This window comes from Drosophila serrata, unplaced genomic scaffold, assembly GCF_035046125.1.
Source record: "Drosophila serrata isolate PLE 108 unplaced genomic scaffold, ASM3504612v1 contig_276, whole genome shotgun sequence".
NCBI classification, from domain to species: domain Eukaryota; kingdom Metazoa; phylum Arthropoda; class Insecta; order Diptera; family Drosophilidae; genus Drosophila; species Drosophila serrata.
In genome coordinates, this window is record NW_028257174.1 from 9,958,045 (window position 1) to 9,976,442 (window position 18,398).

General features: G+C 37.2%; 2 protein-coding genes and 1 long non-coding RNA gene across 3 annotated transcripts; 2 read left to right on the forward strand and 1 right to left on the reverse strand.

The window, feature by feature from the left end:
• The first annotated feature begins 3,055 nt into the window (after nt 1-3,055).
• Nucleotides 3,056-5,213, forward strand: Inx7 (innexin 7). Its single transcript, XM_020949675.2, has 3 exons — nt 3,056-3,434; nt 3,866-4,575; nt 4,668-5,213. The coding sequence occupies exons 1-3, from the start codon at nt 3,201-3,203 to the stop codon at nt 5,089-5,091; spliced, it is 1,368 nt and encodes a 455-aa protein (XP_020805334.1). The 5' UTR covers nt 3,056-3,200; the 3' UTR covers nt 5,092-5,213.
• Nucleotides 5,214-12,140: 6,927 nt separating this feature from the next.
• On the reverse strand, nt 12,141-13,386 carry bou (glycosylphosphatidylinositol anchored membrane protein boudin). Its single transcript, XM_020949860.2, has one exon. The coding sequence runs from the start codon at nt 12,984-12,986 to the stop codon at nt 12,384-12,386; it is 603 nt and encodes a 200-aa protein (XP_020805519.2). The 5' UTR covers nt 12,987-13,386; the 3' UTR covers nt 12,141-12,383.
• A 51-nt stretch (nt 13,387-13,437) lies between these two features.
• LOC147643342 (uncharacterized) lies at nt 13,438-14,782 on the forward strand. Its single transcript, XR_015272439.1, has 2 exons — nt 13,438-13,677; nt 14,061-14,782. It is a non-coding gene; the product is annotated as an uncharacterized LOC147643342 (long non-coding RNA).
• The last annotated feature ends 3,616 nt before the right edge of the window (nt 14,783-18,398 follow it).

Here is an 18,398-nt window from a genome sequence, read left to right on the forward strand (position 1 = left end):
GGTTTGAATTCAATATTGTTTATGTCTCTCTTTCTTTGCCAGTATCAGAAACGTTCACACGATGCACAGAGAAAAATATATATATCTATGTTAAGATAATCAAGGAAGTCAGGGATATACAAACTTGATGATTGTATAAGTAGGTGTATTATAAGTATTGATTTACTTTAGGGAAACCCAAAAGATTTATGTATTATGTTCTACTTCTTTAATGTTATGTTTGTTTTTAAGTATCTACACATTTGTAGTATATTTTTTCTCTCAGTGTACCATTGCCATTTCCCTTTGGTTAATTAATTTGGCTTAGTCATCTTCTGCCGAGCGAAATCGAACATCAACACGTCTGAAAATTCGCCGAAAAGTTGTCTGCGTCACGCATTTAAGACCTGGAATGAAATAAGATACATCATCGGCTCTGTAGATACTTCTTCTTCTGTAGATACTTTTCCCGTGGGAGCGAGCTTTTGCAACTTGAGCAATCTAAAACCAAAATGGGTCTCTGTGTTTATTTTCGTTTGAGCTGGTCGTTTGCCAAGTATCGCGTGGATACTTGAATATTTAGATACTGAGATACTTGAATACTTTGATTTTTGGATACTATTGTTTGTCTAATCAATTAATGGGGCGGCTTGACTCAAAGCAAGAAAAATCCCAGCTTGTATCTGAGTAAAATATATCTACAATACCAAAGGTCAGAACGTGATTTTAAACCACATCAGTGGAGAATATATAACCCTTAAACCCTGTAGAAATCTAGAAGAAAACTTGCATATTTAAATATAAAAATGTTTGTAGACAAGTCAGCTTTTTGCTAGCATTTACATAAATATCGAATTGCAGTCATGTTAATTAGAGAAACTCAGTTATAACTTCTACATATAAATGTCAAAAACACTTGTCAGGCAGTAATTACGATTTGAATTGGGAAAGACTCGAGACTAGTCATGACCTAAAAAATAGCCTTTAGCGGACAACAACTTTTCAATAAATGAACAGACATTAAACTGTGAGATTTGATGAAAAAGCAAGCTTATCATTAATTTAGGGTTAGAGTAAAATTAATTTTTTAATGAAATACAAAAGAAAATTCTATATGTTATAATATATATATATGAGTTATCAATTTTCACAAGTGTAGCTCTTGAGCACTTTCACTTTTTCAGCAAAATATTGTTTGGCAAAGCCTGCAAATATATATTATTATATCTTTATATATTTGCTATAGCTTGATATATATATATATATATATATATATATATATATATGTATGCCTGGTAATCAAATCTGTAGCCGAGGGTAAAGTGTTGGGCGCCTTGTCTGAATGGTTCAAATTTCGTTTTCATTGCGGTTTAGCTTTATTTCAATTTCAATGCAAAATCACCTTTACTTCTATAACGTTTTATATCTAGAGCAAATTCGACCAATATTCGAATTTCGTATCCATGAATCAATGAACTTTCGTCATAAAAAATATACAATAACAACATAACAACAATTTCCAACGAAACCCTAGAGTAGAAGGAAAATTCGAGCCGCTGTCGTTGTGGCCAGTCAAGCGGCTAAAAATGTTGCAATTACTAATATACTGGTCTCTGGTTACGCACACCGTCTATATCTGAAAGGTCTATCTTATCCGACCACGTTTGCCACTTAAGCGCTTAAGTAATAAGCACCAAATACGACAACAACGACGACTACGTCGACGACGACAGAGCTCCATGGCGAGCCACTAAGATAAGCAACAGATATAGATACTTAGGAGCTGATAGTACGGATCTCTGGCTCGACATTCCAAAACTAGAACATAAGTGTGAGTACCCACAAAATCCCAAAAAACCTGCATTGTCTATTCTGGGGATTGCCTAGCAGATAAGATTCGTAGCCTCCAAATATTTGAAATATTATTATTATAAAGTTTTGGTAATCAACTTGGACAAATCTGGAGTGATTCATAGCACCAAGCACCTGCTCTAAGGTATCTTCTTTGGGCCAATATATATATATAATCCATATTCTGTTTGGGCATTTATATATTTGAACTAAACCTACCCTGGGTCAATTTATCTAGAATATATAGGATATCAAAGTCTGAAATATGCAGGATATGAATTACTTTCCCTGTTTAATTTACTCATGGCAGTATTTTAACAACTGCATGAAAGCAAAGATATAAATATATCTAACATATATAATTTATGTAAATATATTCCAATATCTGGAAACCCCAATCCATGGGTAATCGGAAATCTTTCTCACCTTGAGTCATATATATTCTTATACATTGATTCATATTAATTACTAAAATACCTAGGCCTGATTTGGATCTCTAATTAGGTTAGCTCTAGGATTACTCACTCTCCCAGATTCTTAAGTTCTCAATCATATACCATCTCTCTCTCTCTTTATCTCTGTGAGTATCCCTCACTTTTTTGGCATAAGTTTGCAACCAGAGAAACCTGAAGAATCCCCAGAAAGGTTCAAACCATTCGGCTTTCCAGTAAGCCATTTCCCGAATGCATGCCGAAGTGGTCATAAGAGATAGTAATACCCAGAAACTTTGGTTACCCACAGAGAGAAAATAAGAGAGACACAGAGAGTAGGTTAGTACACCGAGAGAAAAAGCACTTAAAATGCTTTCTGAGAAGAAGCTCCAGCTTGGGGTTACTGGAATTTCTTAGTCAATGAACTGTTGAACTTTCATTCTTCTAGGGGTTAACTTCTGATATTAAATTCCCAATAAGTCAAAGTTCTTCTGCAATGACATTTGATACAGTTTTCTCTTACTGTATGGATACGTACACCCAGTAGGTTCTCCCCTTTTGGACAACTCTGCATTAAACTCAATTAAATTGCTGATTTGACGTTTCTCCGGCACTGGGCTTCCACTTATCTTATCGGCTATGGCCGTCTCTCCTTGGCCAAAATGAGAGCTCGATAAGACAGTGGCAGCCGGAACGGAAAAGCCCTCTCCCAAAGAATTCGTAGAACGTAGAATTGGAAACCTGGAGAACGAAGAACGAAGACCCGGAGCATTGTATCAAGTCGCGAGCCTTGCAGTTGCGAGGAGCTAGCCGCGGCAAGCGGAGCGCACCCAAATCCATTCGACACCAGAACTTCAACCCTATCCCAGTCTGTAATCTTAAGCGAAAGCCACGAAATCGGAACGCGTCTAGGAGCGGAGATAACACACCGGTAGCACAATGCTGAACACCTTTAGTTCGGTGAGGCAGTACCTCAAGTTCGATATCACACGGGTTGTCATTGACAACATCGTGTTTAAGCTTCACTATCGATGGACCTTTGTGATGCTCCTGGTGGCCACTCTGCTGATCACATCGCGTCAATATATCGGCGAGCATATACAGTGTATATCCGATGGTGTCATTGCACCTGTGATCAATACCTTTTGCTTTTTCACACCAACCTTTACAGTGGTAAGTGATCAATGATTTAGTGATGGGATCACCTTTGACACATTTTGATTATGACACTTTAGGTAGTCCTGATCATATGTCATTAGAGTGATGGATAGGGATCACTATAAGTAGAAAGAGAGGTGTTTACCGATTGCGATGAACACCTGGAGGGTCAGTTGATTGGAGATCACCAGAGAAGTCCTAGGAATAGTTAACAGATAGAAACAGAGAAAGTTCTCCTAGCGACGATACATTCCTTGGGGTATCAAGATAAAGTTATTTATAAACACCCAAGGGGTCATTAAGATCGCCAGAGATCAAATAGGAAGTGGAAACTAATAGATAAGGGTATACTCCTCCTAGGGGTCATCAGAGACATTCTTTGGGGTCTCATTCAGAAGTTATCTTCCTGATTACCCATAATCATTACCCTCTTCCCACCCAACTAGGTGCGTGACCTGAACCACACCGCTTTCAAGCCAGGCAGTGAACCCCCTGGCATTGGACATTATGATCCCGAGAAGCACACTATCAAGCGGCATGCCTACTACCAATGGGTGCCCTTTGTCCTGTTCTTCCAGGCCTTGTGCTTTTATGTGCCACATTTCCTTTGGAAGAAATGGGAAGGCGGTCGGGTCAAGGCTTTAGTCTTTGGCCTCCGGATGGTGGGTTTGACCAGATACCTCAAGAATGACAGCCTCCGGATAGGGAAACTGAATATTCCATCCATGGCCGAGGCGGAGGAGCGCATCAAGGACATACGGCGCACGATGATTGATAGGATGCGTTTGAATCAATCCTGGGGAGCTCATTTAGTGTTTGCAGAAATTCTGAATTTGGTGAATCTATTGATACAAATCACTTGGACAAATAGATTTTTGGGTGGTCAATTTCTGTCCTTGGGACCACAGGCCTTAAAGGCCAGATGGTCCAATGAGGTGAGCATATTGGATTTGGTCTTTCCTAAGGTGACCAAGTGTAGGTTCCACAAGTTTGGTGCCTCCGGATCACTGCAGGATCATGATACCCTTTGTGTGATGGCTTTGAATATTATGAATGAGAAGATTTATACCATATTATGGTTCTGGTATGCCTTCCTCTTGATTGTTACCGTGCTGGGTCTCATCTGGCGACTCTTTACGCTGTGTTTCTATAGAAAGTAAGTTGAAATAGATCCCGTAAACCGGTTCCTCTTCCTGATTATTAACCTCTAACCCCTGTAACCCTAAACCTCCATCCTACCTCCTCTAGTGTTACCTTCACCCGCTGGTCTTTGTATTGGGCCAAGCCTGGAAGACTGGATGAAAACGAACTGTCTGCGGTGATTGACAAATGCAACTTCTCCAATTGGATGTTCCTCTTCTTCCTGCGCACCAACCTCTCCGAGTTTCTGTTTAAGAAAGTCATCTACCATTTGGCCAGCGAATTTCCTAATCCTGACCATGAAAACGACATTAATGCCTATCGTGACTTGGGCTCAGCGCCCCCGTCATCGTCCGGTAAGGTTCGATATCCGAATATCAGCAATCTGGACACTGTGGACTCACCGCTGCTCCATCTCCGGCATCCTGGTACAACCACAACGGGCAGTACCACACCACCCAACGGAGGACCCAATGGCAATGGACTTGGCCAACTGCCAAGCACTTCGGAGATGTCCAAGTTGCCTGTTTAACTTAATTTATTCATTTCAATTAAAGCTAAGCAATTAATTATTCCGACTTTTTTTTTGTTTTTGTTTAATTTCATTCTTTTCATTTCATTTTTAAATATATATATATATATTTTTAAGGAACACTTTGCTTTGTTTTAATGTGATTTAAAGGCAACAGGTTTTTTAGGGGCCAAGTCTTAAAATGGCCGACAGCAAACGGTAATTTCTCGTTTGGTATTTCAACAAAAAAGTATATATAAAAATATACACAAAACCAGACACCTTCAGGGGGCGTGGGCGTGGCCTTTTCCAGTTTTTTTATTTTGTATTTTTTTTTACATCGAGTGGCGACTGCGGTTTGGTGACCCAGTTCAAGTCATCCGCTGCGGTTTCGAAAGTGTTTCTTGGCTGTCAAACCGAAACCCAGTAAAATCGTCTAGCTGGAGTGCCTGGGTCATTGTCTCTGGCCCCTGTCTGGGAATTTTTCAATAGGTTTTGCATTAGAAGATTCCGAGATATTTGTGGTTGGATAACCCAAACTATGTGCCATAGAAACTATTCTATTTATACATTAAGTTTTAATAATTTCCCTTTTGGAAAGGTCGTGCAATGAATAACAAATAACAAATATAATATATGATATAATATAAGGTATAATTAATAAGGTGTAAGATTTATATATGAATTCCCTTGATTTTACCTTAGTTTACCTCGAATTATCTCAGTTTATATACCGAACCCACCCACTTAAGTGATTGACACTGCCTAGACGTTATCTTTTCTAGACCTATAAGACATTTCATTGTCTTGACATCAAAAGATCTTGAGTTGTTGTTGATTATTTGCAGATTATTCATAAATACATATGTACATTATAGTAAAAAGTATAAAGATGTCTGATAGCATATACAAATTGAGCCAAGGCTAAGAAACTCATTAAACAGGATTCCTTTGACTCATAAACTAAATAATTATTTAAAATATAAATAAATAAAGTAAAATCTTGTCTGATTCCCATAGATAATGCTGAGACTTAACACATTCCATTCTGCCATAGTGTGGTCCGTATTTGGTTAGTTTTTTTGTTATTATTGTCCAGTGGAGTTATCAATTAGTATGAAAAGCTTTTGGGGCCAACACATTTTGCACTTGGTTTTGGTTACTATTGCCAAATCGGTGATGTTGCCTCACAAGCTGCAAGGTGTAATGGCAAGCTAGTTATGACACCTGCCTGCCACCGAAAGTGGCAGCTTAGCAGCTAAAGCCATCAGTTATCAGTTATTAATCTAATGATTATACACAGAGCATAATACTATATAATACAAGAGAGTTTATGGAGATTTAGTCCCAAGAATGGTAACAATAATTCAATCTAGATACAATTACAATTATTTTAAAAACATTCAAAAGTATTTTAATACTTCTTGTTAATTCCCTGACTATAATATTTATCAAATTATATATCTATATTTCTTTAAATTTAAATCTGACAAGCACTTAATAGTGATATGATTTCGTCTCTGTGTAACTGACAAGATATCACTTTGATGGTTTGCGGTCAATGTCAACCAGCTTGTCGGCCAACACAAAAGTTCAACTTTCAAATGGACTCCAACGACTCCCCTCGGGGACTATCTCTATCTCGGTCTCAATCTGTATCTAAATCTGAGTAGAAGGGGAATACCTCTGTCTCAGTCTCAATCTGTATCTAAATCCAAGTCGGAGTCTGGCTGCCGATCAGGTTTATTTCTTGTCGCCTTTTGTCGCCCGCACGACAAGATTTCCATCTTTTTTTTTTGGTCAGAAAACAACTCGATTTGGGTCTGTTCTGCTTTATTCTATATATCTCCATCGACATTGCCTGCATATCAAGTGATTTCTTTCGCTTGGCCAGCAAAAAGAGCCCAGCTCTCGAATATATCAAATAATAAATAATGTGGCTTAGCTCTGTCAATGCCCTGCAATTGTGAGAGAGTCTTTAGGTTTTGGTATGAGTTTTGAGACTATTTGTGTAATGGTTGAAATATTGATTACTTTTTAACCCTTGCAAGGGTATTATAATTTTAGTCAGAAGCTTCTAAATTTGCGAAGGAGTCATTTCCGACCCTATAAAGCATATATATTTTTGATCAGCATCAACAGCCGAATCGATTTAGCCATCTCGAGTAGAAATTTTTTGTTTAATTTTTAGAAAATTTTATACGGGGTTACATCGTTAAAATTATTAAAAATGTATCAAATTTTATTTTTTTTTTTGTAATTTTTAGTTAAGTATGCAGATTTGTTAACCTAATAAAAATTAGCATGGGACAGCTTTCCGATCAGAAATTATTGATTTTTTATCTAAGTTATGAGTTTTTAAACTTTAATTAATGATCTTAATAATATTTTATACAAATAATAAAAGACTTTGACTATCTTCATTATAAATAAAAATCACAAATCTATTTTGTTCTTGAAATATAAATCAGACCTATTTGGTTCTTATTATAAAACTACATATTTGTAAGGATATTTAAAACTTCGACTTCAAGCTGAAACCAACATTTATTTTCCCCCTTTTTTGGCATTGTTTTTTTTTTCTTGTTGTTTCTTTTATTTGTTGCTTTTGTTGCCATTGTTGTTTCAACCCCCCGATCTGGTGAATGACCGTTAACATTTATGAGATCGAATTTGGAGATCGAAATGGACTTTTTGGTTTGTCTCCGTTTCTCGTTTTGGGTATGACAAGTATTCTTGTTTTTCTATGTTATTTTTTGTAATTCCTGTGACTTGTTTTATTGAGTTGTCTGTGCTGGGAGTTAGAGATTGTCTTGGTGTTTCCATAGTGTGTTTAAAGAGGTGTGCCTACTGTGCGATTGATGTGAAATTTGGTATAGGAGAAGATAAAGATCCTTGGAAGCATGGTCAGAGTTACATAAAAGCCTGGCTTTCATCGAAACCAATATAACCCAATCTAACCCAGGTTACCTCTCTCATTTAAGCTATATAATGTGCAGTCTAGACTACCCCTAGGCGGAATACCTTATCAATTATCCAAATTGAGGCAACAATTAACACTTTTGAACTTTTGCAGCTGCCTGGAATTTCTCTTTTTTATTTTTTCGGCTCGAAATCGAGGGTCTTACGTGAGATCTATTATAATGCAATGTCTGGAATATTTGTTGCCAATAAATTGTATGCAATTGGGACACTTGTTGCATACATTTATTTGCCAATCTCTTGGGCATGCAAATTTATTTCAATTGCATTTAATTTGTGCGGATTAGCAGACACCGTCGTAAGACCACAATAGAAGGGGATCCTGGGGAGGCTACGGGAGTGTACGGAGTGCTATATGAGTACGAGTTTACAGTACCCCCAATTATATGAGACAAGTCCCAATTTATGGCGATTTATTAGCAATTTAGAGAAGTTCAGTCTGGGCCTCATTTGCTATTCGAATTTTTGCAGTAACTTCCTACCATGTGATTTGGGTTTTATGATAATTTTCTATGGGGAGAGGGTTTTCTTAATGTTTTGTTGCATTAAATTGTAGTTTAAAGATTGAAAAATATTTGATTTGAGATGGAAGACTGCTAGGTTACTTTAAGATGCATATAACTTACACATAATTTATTTGTAAATAAACCAAAGAATAATCTTTCACCAGTCAAATTGAAGTTTACGAAAGTTATGGCAAAATCTAAGGACTTAAACTAAGAGGGTTTCGTTGTTCGAATTTCATGAAGATTGTTATATGAAAATATTTAAAATAAAATATATAAAATAACAAACTGTATAAAATACTATTTATTTTACATTAATGATTCTTAGATATTTAAAAATACAATCCACAATTAAATAGAAGAAACATTTATCCTCAGCACCCATTTTTTCCCCCGAAAAATCCTCTCTTCATTGAATAAATTTTCCCATGTGAACGACCTTCGCGTCGTCGCTAGCCATTTTCCGCATTTTCCACCAAACAAGGAAGGAAAACTGGCATTTCTTTGTGCTCCTTTGTGTCGTCATCTGGCGAGTCCTTGTTTCCTGGCTTCCGCGAATGACGCAAAAATCTCGGCGCGTAGGTCAGTTCGAGTGGGATTCGCATTCAGAGTTGAGTCCTGAGCAGAAACAGGAAGAGAATTGCAAACAGGAACAGGATATCTCTCTCTCAAACACTCTCTCAATCTCCCGGTCTCTCTGTTTCTCTGCCTCGATTTGTTGGGTGGGAGAGATCCACCCCCAAATTAAGGGACTCATGACGCAGCATTCGCAACGTAGGACAAGGACTTTGCCAGGAAGCCAAAAGCAAATGCATTTTCCATTTGAAATTCATGAATTCAGCTTGGATTTTCAGGGTTGCCCGGAATTGTTTTTAGGGGTTGTTCTTTGGTTATTTCTCTCTTTATGCCCTCTCCTTTATCCGCCACTCCTGCTGTTTCCACACGTTTTTCGAAATCTCTGGAAAATGCCAGAGAATTTTCCAAATGCTATAAGAGTCTGATTTGTGTTTTATTTTTATATATATTTTGGGTTTTCTGGTCTTGACAATGACCTTGAACATCTGGCAAGCAGATAGATTTATTTATAAAAAAAAACTATTAACAAGGTATATATTTGTATATATATGTAGTATGTATAAACAGGAAATCTTTTACAACTTTGTTTACACAACTTATCCTTCAGTTTTTTAAAGCTATTGACCCCAGATTTTACAGAGTTGATAATGAATTTTAAAATATATATATTTATAATCTCATGAGTTTCTTTCATAACGCAATTGAGTTGAGACTTTTATGTGATAGTTTCCAAACTCTATATAATATTTATTTATATATAGGAAGACCTGGGCTTGATGACTTAAACCCCACCTTTCAGTGGGTATCTCTTTTGGGTGTCATTCACACATTATTCCATCCCATTTAACACCATAACACCCCTCAATCAACCTGTAAGCAACCTTCATTCCTATCTCTGGGTTCGTTCTAAATTAAATGGAATATTTATTTTTTGTATTTCATTTTCTTTCTCTTTCCCTAGAAATCTTTTAAAGAGGAGGGGGTAGAATTGGAAATTGATAGGAAGACAGGGCAAATGTGACAGTTGAAATGCTGATAAAGAATCAACGCGATGCGATTAAAAAATGTGATCGAAGAAGGTCTCAAAAGCCTCTGTTTCACTCGGGGAAAAGTTATAGAAAATGTATACTAATTTTCATATTCATTTGTAAAAATTTAGAATGAATAAGTTAGTTAGAATTAAGAGCATTTTACAGCTTCTTATAAATGCTGTTGGAAGAGTTAGTTGACTAATAAGAAAGTCTTTAAATAACAATATTAATTCAAATTTATATGTTTTATTCTCATTTTCTCTTCAAACAGTAAAGCTTATGTATCTGGCAGATCGTTGATCTCACATTTTATTGTATACATTGTCGGTTATGTTGTACTTATTCTGGTTTCTTTGGTTCTGTCACACGAGATCGGTGGCCAGTGCGAATTAGTGTCGCATGCCCCAATGATGATAGCGCCTCAAGGCGCTTTCAATTTAAGCAATTACCCAACTGTCCGTCTGTCTGTCCGCCCTGTCCGTTGAACTGTCCGTACATGGGGAGTACGGTAGGATGGAACTACGGGTCCACGGGAAACCAGGTTACACTTTGCGCTCTCTTTGAGCTTAATCAATCAGCCGCAAATTGAGCTGGCTTAAATGATCTCGTCCAATTGCCAAACGAAGGAATGTCAAATCCAATTCCGATTGATTGCATTCGGCCGTTCGATCGGAGGTCAACAGATCTCTGATCTTCAACCGCACAGAGAACAAAATTAGGGGTCAATTTTGGTATTTTTATACCCTTTAAATTTATTCAGAATCTTGTTACGATGTGAAGGAGTCATTTCCGACCCTATAAATCATATATATTCTTGATCAGTATCAAAAGCCAAATCGATCTTGCCATCTTCGGCAAAAAAATTTTTTTTTCAATTTAAAAAAAAAAATTTAAGGGGTTACATCGTTAAAATTTGGAAAAATTGATAAAAAATTTACATTTTTAATTGAGTATACAGATTTATTAACCTAATAAAAACTAGCACAACCCAGTTTTCCGATTTAAATTTAAAGCATTTTTGGCGGAGTTATGAATTTTTAAAACTTTAATTTTTCGAAAAAATTGTCCTAGAATGTCAATAAATATCTATTGAAGAAATGCGAATATTTTAGGCTTGATGTTATGATTTCTTTCCCATTCGGTCCCAAAATGTAATTAAAAGGGTATATATTTCTGCTCACATTTATTTCAAGTGTATTTTCGATTCCATGGGGAATTCAGAACTTGGAGCTCTGAGATCTCAGATCTCATGAAAGTATGTCACAGTTGCCGATCAAAGACCCGACTATTTCAGCATTCAAGGTGCTCCTAGAGCAAATCGAAAAAGCATCGAGGGTTGCACCATTTCGTTGCAGCTTCAATTAATCGATTATTTGATTATTCTTCAGATGCAATGTATCTTTAAATGGCTTCGAAATTATTACTACAATTTAAAGAAGAAAGTGTTTGATATATTTCCAAAAAAGGAATCTATCTTATCCTGTTCCTGATGTTTTTATAATTTAATCTCAAATTAAGTTGAAGAATTGAAAGGAATACAAAACTCTTTGAACGAATAACTGAAGAAATTGAAAAACCAGAATCAAAATGTATTTCTTATTCAGAATAAAGAATCTTGTTGATAATCAATAAAAACTTTATGGTAAAAGCCTTAATCAATATTTTGCAAGGCTTCTGTTTTTGGCTTTCTTCTGATCCCGTTTTAAAAATAATGATGAAACTCATGTAATTAGCCTTTTTCTGGAAACTAAAATCTCCAACAAATTCGAAAAGCACTCAAATTGCGCAAGCGTGGCTTGAAGAGATTGAGCGAGAGGCAACTGGAAGAATTGAGTGCGAGAGAGTATCTGTAGATATAGCTGTCTCTGCATTCATCTCACCTGCGCTCGCCAGTGTTCCACTCTCAAACGTTCCCCACTCTCGGCCTTCGTTTCAAACCCAGCTCGTTCCAGGCCCCCCTCAAAATGAAAACATCTTTTGTGTTGGAGTTTTTCTCAATTCTTTTTTCTTTTCTTCTTTCGTGGTTTGTTGTTGTTTTTGGTGATTTTTCTCTATACTAGAATGTGTGTATTTGTTTGTGTCAGTTTCTTTATTACAACTTACAATTAACAGAGACTTAAGGGCTATGAAAAAAAAAAACTGTGATGCGGCATTCAGTGTGTTGTTTACAAAGCTTTTGTTGATTGATTGTCCCGCTCTCACGCTCTCTCCATCTCTCTCACCGCGCCAATGAAGTGAGAGTGAGAGTGAGGAGCGCCGCTGTTGCTGCAACGACCACACCCCATATACCGTTGCCCACCGTAGCGGCCGCATTGCAACCGTCCGTGTCGCACGTGTAGATGCAACTACGGTAATCCATGCGGTCGCCCTTATTCCGGACATAATCGCAATAGTTGCCCAGATCCTTGGAGCTGCAGAAACGCTTGGCCCCAATGCCGCCCTCGAAGCGACCCACATGCTTCACACAAAACTGGGCGCCATGAACGCTGGAACAGTTCTGGGGCTGGATATCCGGCTCGTCGTATCGCTCGAACCATTCGCCGCACTGGAACGGGTGCTGTGTGTCGCTCGTGTCGCACACATAGCAATCGATGGCGGTCACCGTTGGCATTTGGAGGCTCAGCAGGCCCAGGACCAGTAGGAGCAGGAAGCTTTCCGTCATCATGATGGGAGAGCGGAGAGCGGAGGTGGTCATTGCGTCACTGGCGATTAATCTAGGGTATATCAAGTATCGAGTATTACTTTTAGCAGTCAGCGTCGTGCCAAGTTCGTACTGGGACTGAGACGGTGCTGCGACATTGCTTCGTTTCCATCGTTCCATTTCGTTTCGATTCACTCACTTTGGGCCCACAAGAGGTTAAGGTGTGAGGGGGATAGCGGGTGGCGGTCGAGAGCTAGAGAGAGAGTGAGAGAGAGGGAGCTGTCCAGCTTGGCTCGTTTCTAGCCAGATCTAACTGGTTTCAAAGGTCAACCGTAGGTCATCTAGGTCGCCAACGAAATATTGTTAGCAAATTTAAAGTATTTTTTGAAAAACGTTGCTCCTATAACTCGGAAATTGAAATAAGTATTTGAGTTTAAGATAGTTTAAGTTAAAATAGATATAGATACAGTTGCAAGTCTGCTTTGTTTCCATGTATTTAGCAGACTAAGAATATAAAAAACTTAATATTATATCCATTTTATTTAACTTAGAAACCTCCAAATGAAGATTTAAGTTGGCATCTCTAATGCTGACTTGGCTCTCTCTCTTTCATTCCCTCTCTCTCTTACTTGTCTTCCCTGTTAACTTGTTTGCTGTTGGCAACGGAAACCGGTTGCCAGGCAGCAGGCAGGCAGGTTTAGGGCTAACTCCTAGGGCTAACTGGTCTATCCATGGGATACAACTATCGTATGTACATCCTGCGCGGGCGCCCTTGCTATCGTTAATCGTCAATCGGGGCTGGGGTTATCACTTATCGGTTATCGGCGTTGACCCCACCTGAAACTTGTTGTGCAGCCAGCAGCAGCAACAGGTAAGGTATTTTGTACGTGACGCTAGCAAGCAAACATGCTCACACATACAAAGATACAGATACACAGATACAAAAGCAACCGAGCTCAGCTCTTTGTTCTTCACTGTTTTGTTTCCCAACTTTGAGGTCTTCGGTTGGCATTTTTGGTATGCTTTCTTAGGTGGTTTTAAATGCTCCAACCCAAGAGGGTATAAACACTTTTTGAAGTGGTAAATCAATCTCAATTTCAATTGAATTAGTGGGGCAAACTTTTTGAAGAAATTTTTATATAGATAAGTGTTCTTGAATATATAATACACCTTTTAGGATATTCCTAATTCCTTATCAGTATTCTTATTAATATATTGATCATTTAAGGGTATTCAAAGCTTCGATTTTTCAAGGTATCCCCCACAATCTGGTTCTTTTTCCGTGGAGTGGGCAACTCCAAACCAAAACGAGGGCATTCAACTTCATTCTACGCTTCTCCCACTGATTCTTCCATACGATTCTACCATTCTTCGCGTAGAGAGAAAGAGCGTGGCCAAAAGAACTGGCATTGTCAACCGATCAAGCCCGTAACGATCCCACCACCCTCCGTCACCCAAAAGAAGCCAGTTCAAGCCAAGCCCATGGACTTGGTAATTGAAAGCCAAGCCAGGCTTTCTTGTTTTGGACCCATATATAACCATATATACTTTGGAATGCACGAGAGAACATTTCACAACGTTCATCACTTCGTCCATCAGTCTGAGCTATTGAGTCATTGCGATCCCCACTTGTGGAAACACGAATTTCCACCTCATTATGGATTGAAGTTGGACATGATCTTCATCGGGGTGGTGTACATTAACGACCAAGATTCGGGAGAGGAGTTGTAGAAAAAGTCAAGTGCTATATGGGGGAGATTTTTTTAGACATTTAAATGCCTCTAAAGATTGTTTCTTTTTCGGGTAATTTCAGTTGTTCTCTGTCGGAATGCGAAGAAAGATCACTTGGCGATAAGTCAATGTACTCTTTATGCTCGTCAAATTGATCGCTTAATGACCGATTTCGAAAGCAGAGTTGGGCCATATGTAAAACAATTGAAAAAGGCCATAAAGGTCAATTAAATAAAATGAAGAAATACATTCAAATGTTTATTGATGCATTCTGTAGAAGATAAATGGCTCGTAAAATGGTTAAACATTTTATGAACATAAAGATTTTTGGGGTACTTGTAAGATTTTTTTCTAGTTTTAAAAATTAATGATCATACAATCTACTGTTGCTGATCATTCATATTTGGTGTACGTCCCACATTATTCTCAACTTTTTACTATATACTTTTCAGAATTGAACTATTTACATACTAGGAACTGATATTTTCTTGGGAAATTTTAACGATCTTGTTAGAGATGTTCGATGACCTTGTTTTCCCCCTGTTTCCTTCCGAAAAGGAACTATTTTAAGCATCTCTAGATGATTCTTTGCCTGCCTACATGATGAATTCCCATACCGCGGACATTGATGATCTTCAAGTTCTTGAAAACAGATGCTCAGGCTATATATAGAATTCTTGGGATGTTTAACGGGATGCTGGGGTGTCCCTGCTTGCAGATTTCCCTTTTGTTTTCCAGTATTTTCCACTCAAGTACTTAAGTCTAACGATCTCCAAAGGAATATTTTGATTAAAATTATAAATGATAAGGTATATTATATTTTATAAGCATACTTAAACTCTAATAGACACGATCAATTTTTATAGTATAGAGTTGCATAGTCTCGATCTTTCCCATTTTTCTCTCAGTAAAAAGCCAGACATAAAAGGAATCTGCAACCCCCTCTATGAAGACCCCCTACCTCAATTCACCCTGCGTTTGTTTCCTCCTCTTCCTCTTTATTCGCCTCTTTTAAGGAAGCAAACCCAAAAAGGAAGTGGCAACAAAAAAAAAACAGAAGCAGCTGCTGCAAATGAGCGAGTTGCACAAATGAGTGAGTTTCTGGCATCCTCTCTCGTTGAGAGAGTTATTACAGCACAGAGAGAGAGAAAGCAAACTCTCTGAGTGCCGGAGAGAGTGAAAGAGTAAGGATGCTTTATGTTGCAGTTGCAACACACTGAGATAAATCTACCTCGGCGGTTCGTGCTCCCGCTCACGTACAACCAACCATCGGTATCGATACCGCGACGATACCTGGTCGTAATGCCACGAAGAGGGCTTGCCAAGAGGGGCGGAGGGTCGTGTGGTTAATGGCCAGATTGCGACAGACGTGACTCTTGGCCAGGTGAGGGAGCCACCAGCGATACCGATACCTTTACCTTTGTCCACCACACGCATCTTTTTGCGGTACAATCTATCTTGGGTACAGTTTGTGGGTAAAAGTATTTATTTTAATATAATTTATTAACTTACATTCAGTATTTCAATATATGAAATATCAAATTAATTTTATTATTATTTAAATTAATACTTGAATGTACAAAAAATGCGAATTTTAGTCTTCATATAACATTAAGAAATTCCCAAATATGTAGATTTTGGGGACCTTAAGTCGTTATTATTATATGCAATTTTTTGGGAAAATCTAAGTTTTAAAAATGTCATAACTTAGTCAAAAAATAATTAATTTTGATTCGGAAAGCTGTCCCAGGTTAGTTTTTTTAGGGATAACAAATTTGCATACTCAATATAAAATCCAAAAAAATTTAAATTTTTCCCCATTTTCGAAAATTTTAACGATATAACCCGTTATAAAAATTTGAAAAAATTCGAAAATTTATTTTCCTATTAGACATGTCTAGATCGATTCGGCTGTTAATGCTGATCAAGAATATATATGATATATAGGGTCGCAAATGACTGCTTCACACATTTCTAAGCTTCTGACTAGAATTATAATACCCTGCAGGGTTAAAAAAATACTTAATTAATTATTTTAATTGATTTTTAAACATAATAATCCTGCAAATAACAATATCCTGGGTTAAGTTTAATAGGCTTTCGCCTGGTTAATAAAACACCCGCAAAATCGTGCGTGGGTTATAACCCCCTGATCGTTGATTGTATTCATAAAACCTCCAACTCCGGACAAACTTCAATACGAGAGGCTCCATTTACACACTTTTCAGATCCGTGGCAATGACAACGCACTTAACATTTTTTCCAAGCTCTCTCACTTTTTTTGTCTTAATTTTTTTTTGTGGCTTGGCTTGGGGTTTTGATTTCTTTTCGTATGCCAGAAAGTGCGCAGTTTATTGTAGCCCCATAAAAATGACCATGTCAAGACGAACGAGCCCGAAAAAAAACCTTAATTTTAAATTAAAGGCAACACGAACTCACCGCATGATACAAATGTGGATGGAGGGATGGGGACACGACCGATTTCTTTAGGGCCAAAAAGCAGAGGTAGAGCCAAGAAATATTTTTGGGGGAAAATATTATAGATTTTTTAAATGTTATCAGAGGTTTAAGCCCGAAAAAGAATATCAATCAATAATTTGTTTAAAAATTACTCGCACGTTGAAGTTTGTATACCCTTGCAGATTAAAATTCGATCACTAGGAATTAATACAATATAAATTATAAATATTTATGTTAAAAAACAATAAAGTTATGCCTACTTTCATTTCATTCATATATTTTGTATACAGTTTCACATTCACCGCTTTGCATTTTCCTCTATTTTCAAACGATTCTTTGTATGGCAGCTATATGATATAATAGTCCAACTTTCATTAAATATTACACAAAATTCTTGAGTAATATATAATGGTTATATACCAAATATGATGAAAACTGGAAAAGTTATAATTTTGTTTCATAAAAATTTCTGATCCTTCCTATGGCAGCTATATATATGTATATATAGTGCACCGTTTCGCCATGCTCCGTTTTATATACTAGTAAAATTATATAGACGAATAACTATAGTTTCACTCAAATAGCTTGTTCTTAAATTCATTCCAAAACAAATCTCGCACATCTATAATTATGATTCCCAACTTGTTCTAACATCCCCGGAACGAAGTGACTGCTGCCGGCCAAGTCTCCGAAATGTGTTGTGTTACAAAAGTTGCAAGTCATTGTTTATTAGTGTTCAAATAAGTAACTGATTATACTTACGTACTGGTCATAGATACTTCCTTGTCAAAGTTAATTAGTGATCATAGCTACTTACTTTTCATTAGTACTTACTGATCAAAGTTAATTAAGTTACTTATCAGAGTTACTTAATGTTCATAGATATTTATTGATCACAGTTAATTACTGATTATATTTATATAAATCGTCCGATTGTTCCTATGCCAGCTATATATATCTATATATATAGTCCACCGATTCGCCATGCTCAGACTTATATTTTAGTAAAATTATATAGAAGAAGAATTCCATAGTTTCATTCAAATAGCTTTCTCATAATTTCGATTCAAAACAAATCTCGCACATCTGTACATATGATTCCCAACTCGTTCTAACATCCCCGGAACGAAGTGACTGCTGCCGGCCAAGTCTCCGAAATGTGTTGTGTTACAAAAGTTGCAAGTCATTGTTTATTAGTGCTCAAAGTTAGTAACTGATTATACATATTTACTTGTTATAGATACTTACTGATCATAGTTACTTACTTGTCATAGATACTTACTTGTCATAGATACTTACTGTTCAGATTTACTTGCTGCTCATAGAAACTTAGTGACCATAGTTAATTACTGGTCATAGCTAATTACTGGTCATAGTTAATTACTGATCATTGTTCTATAA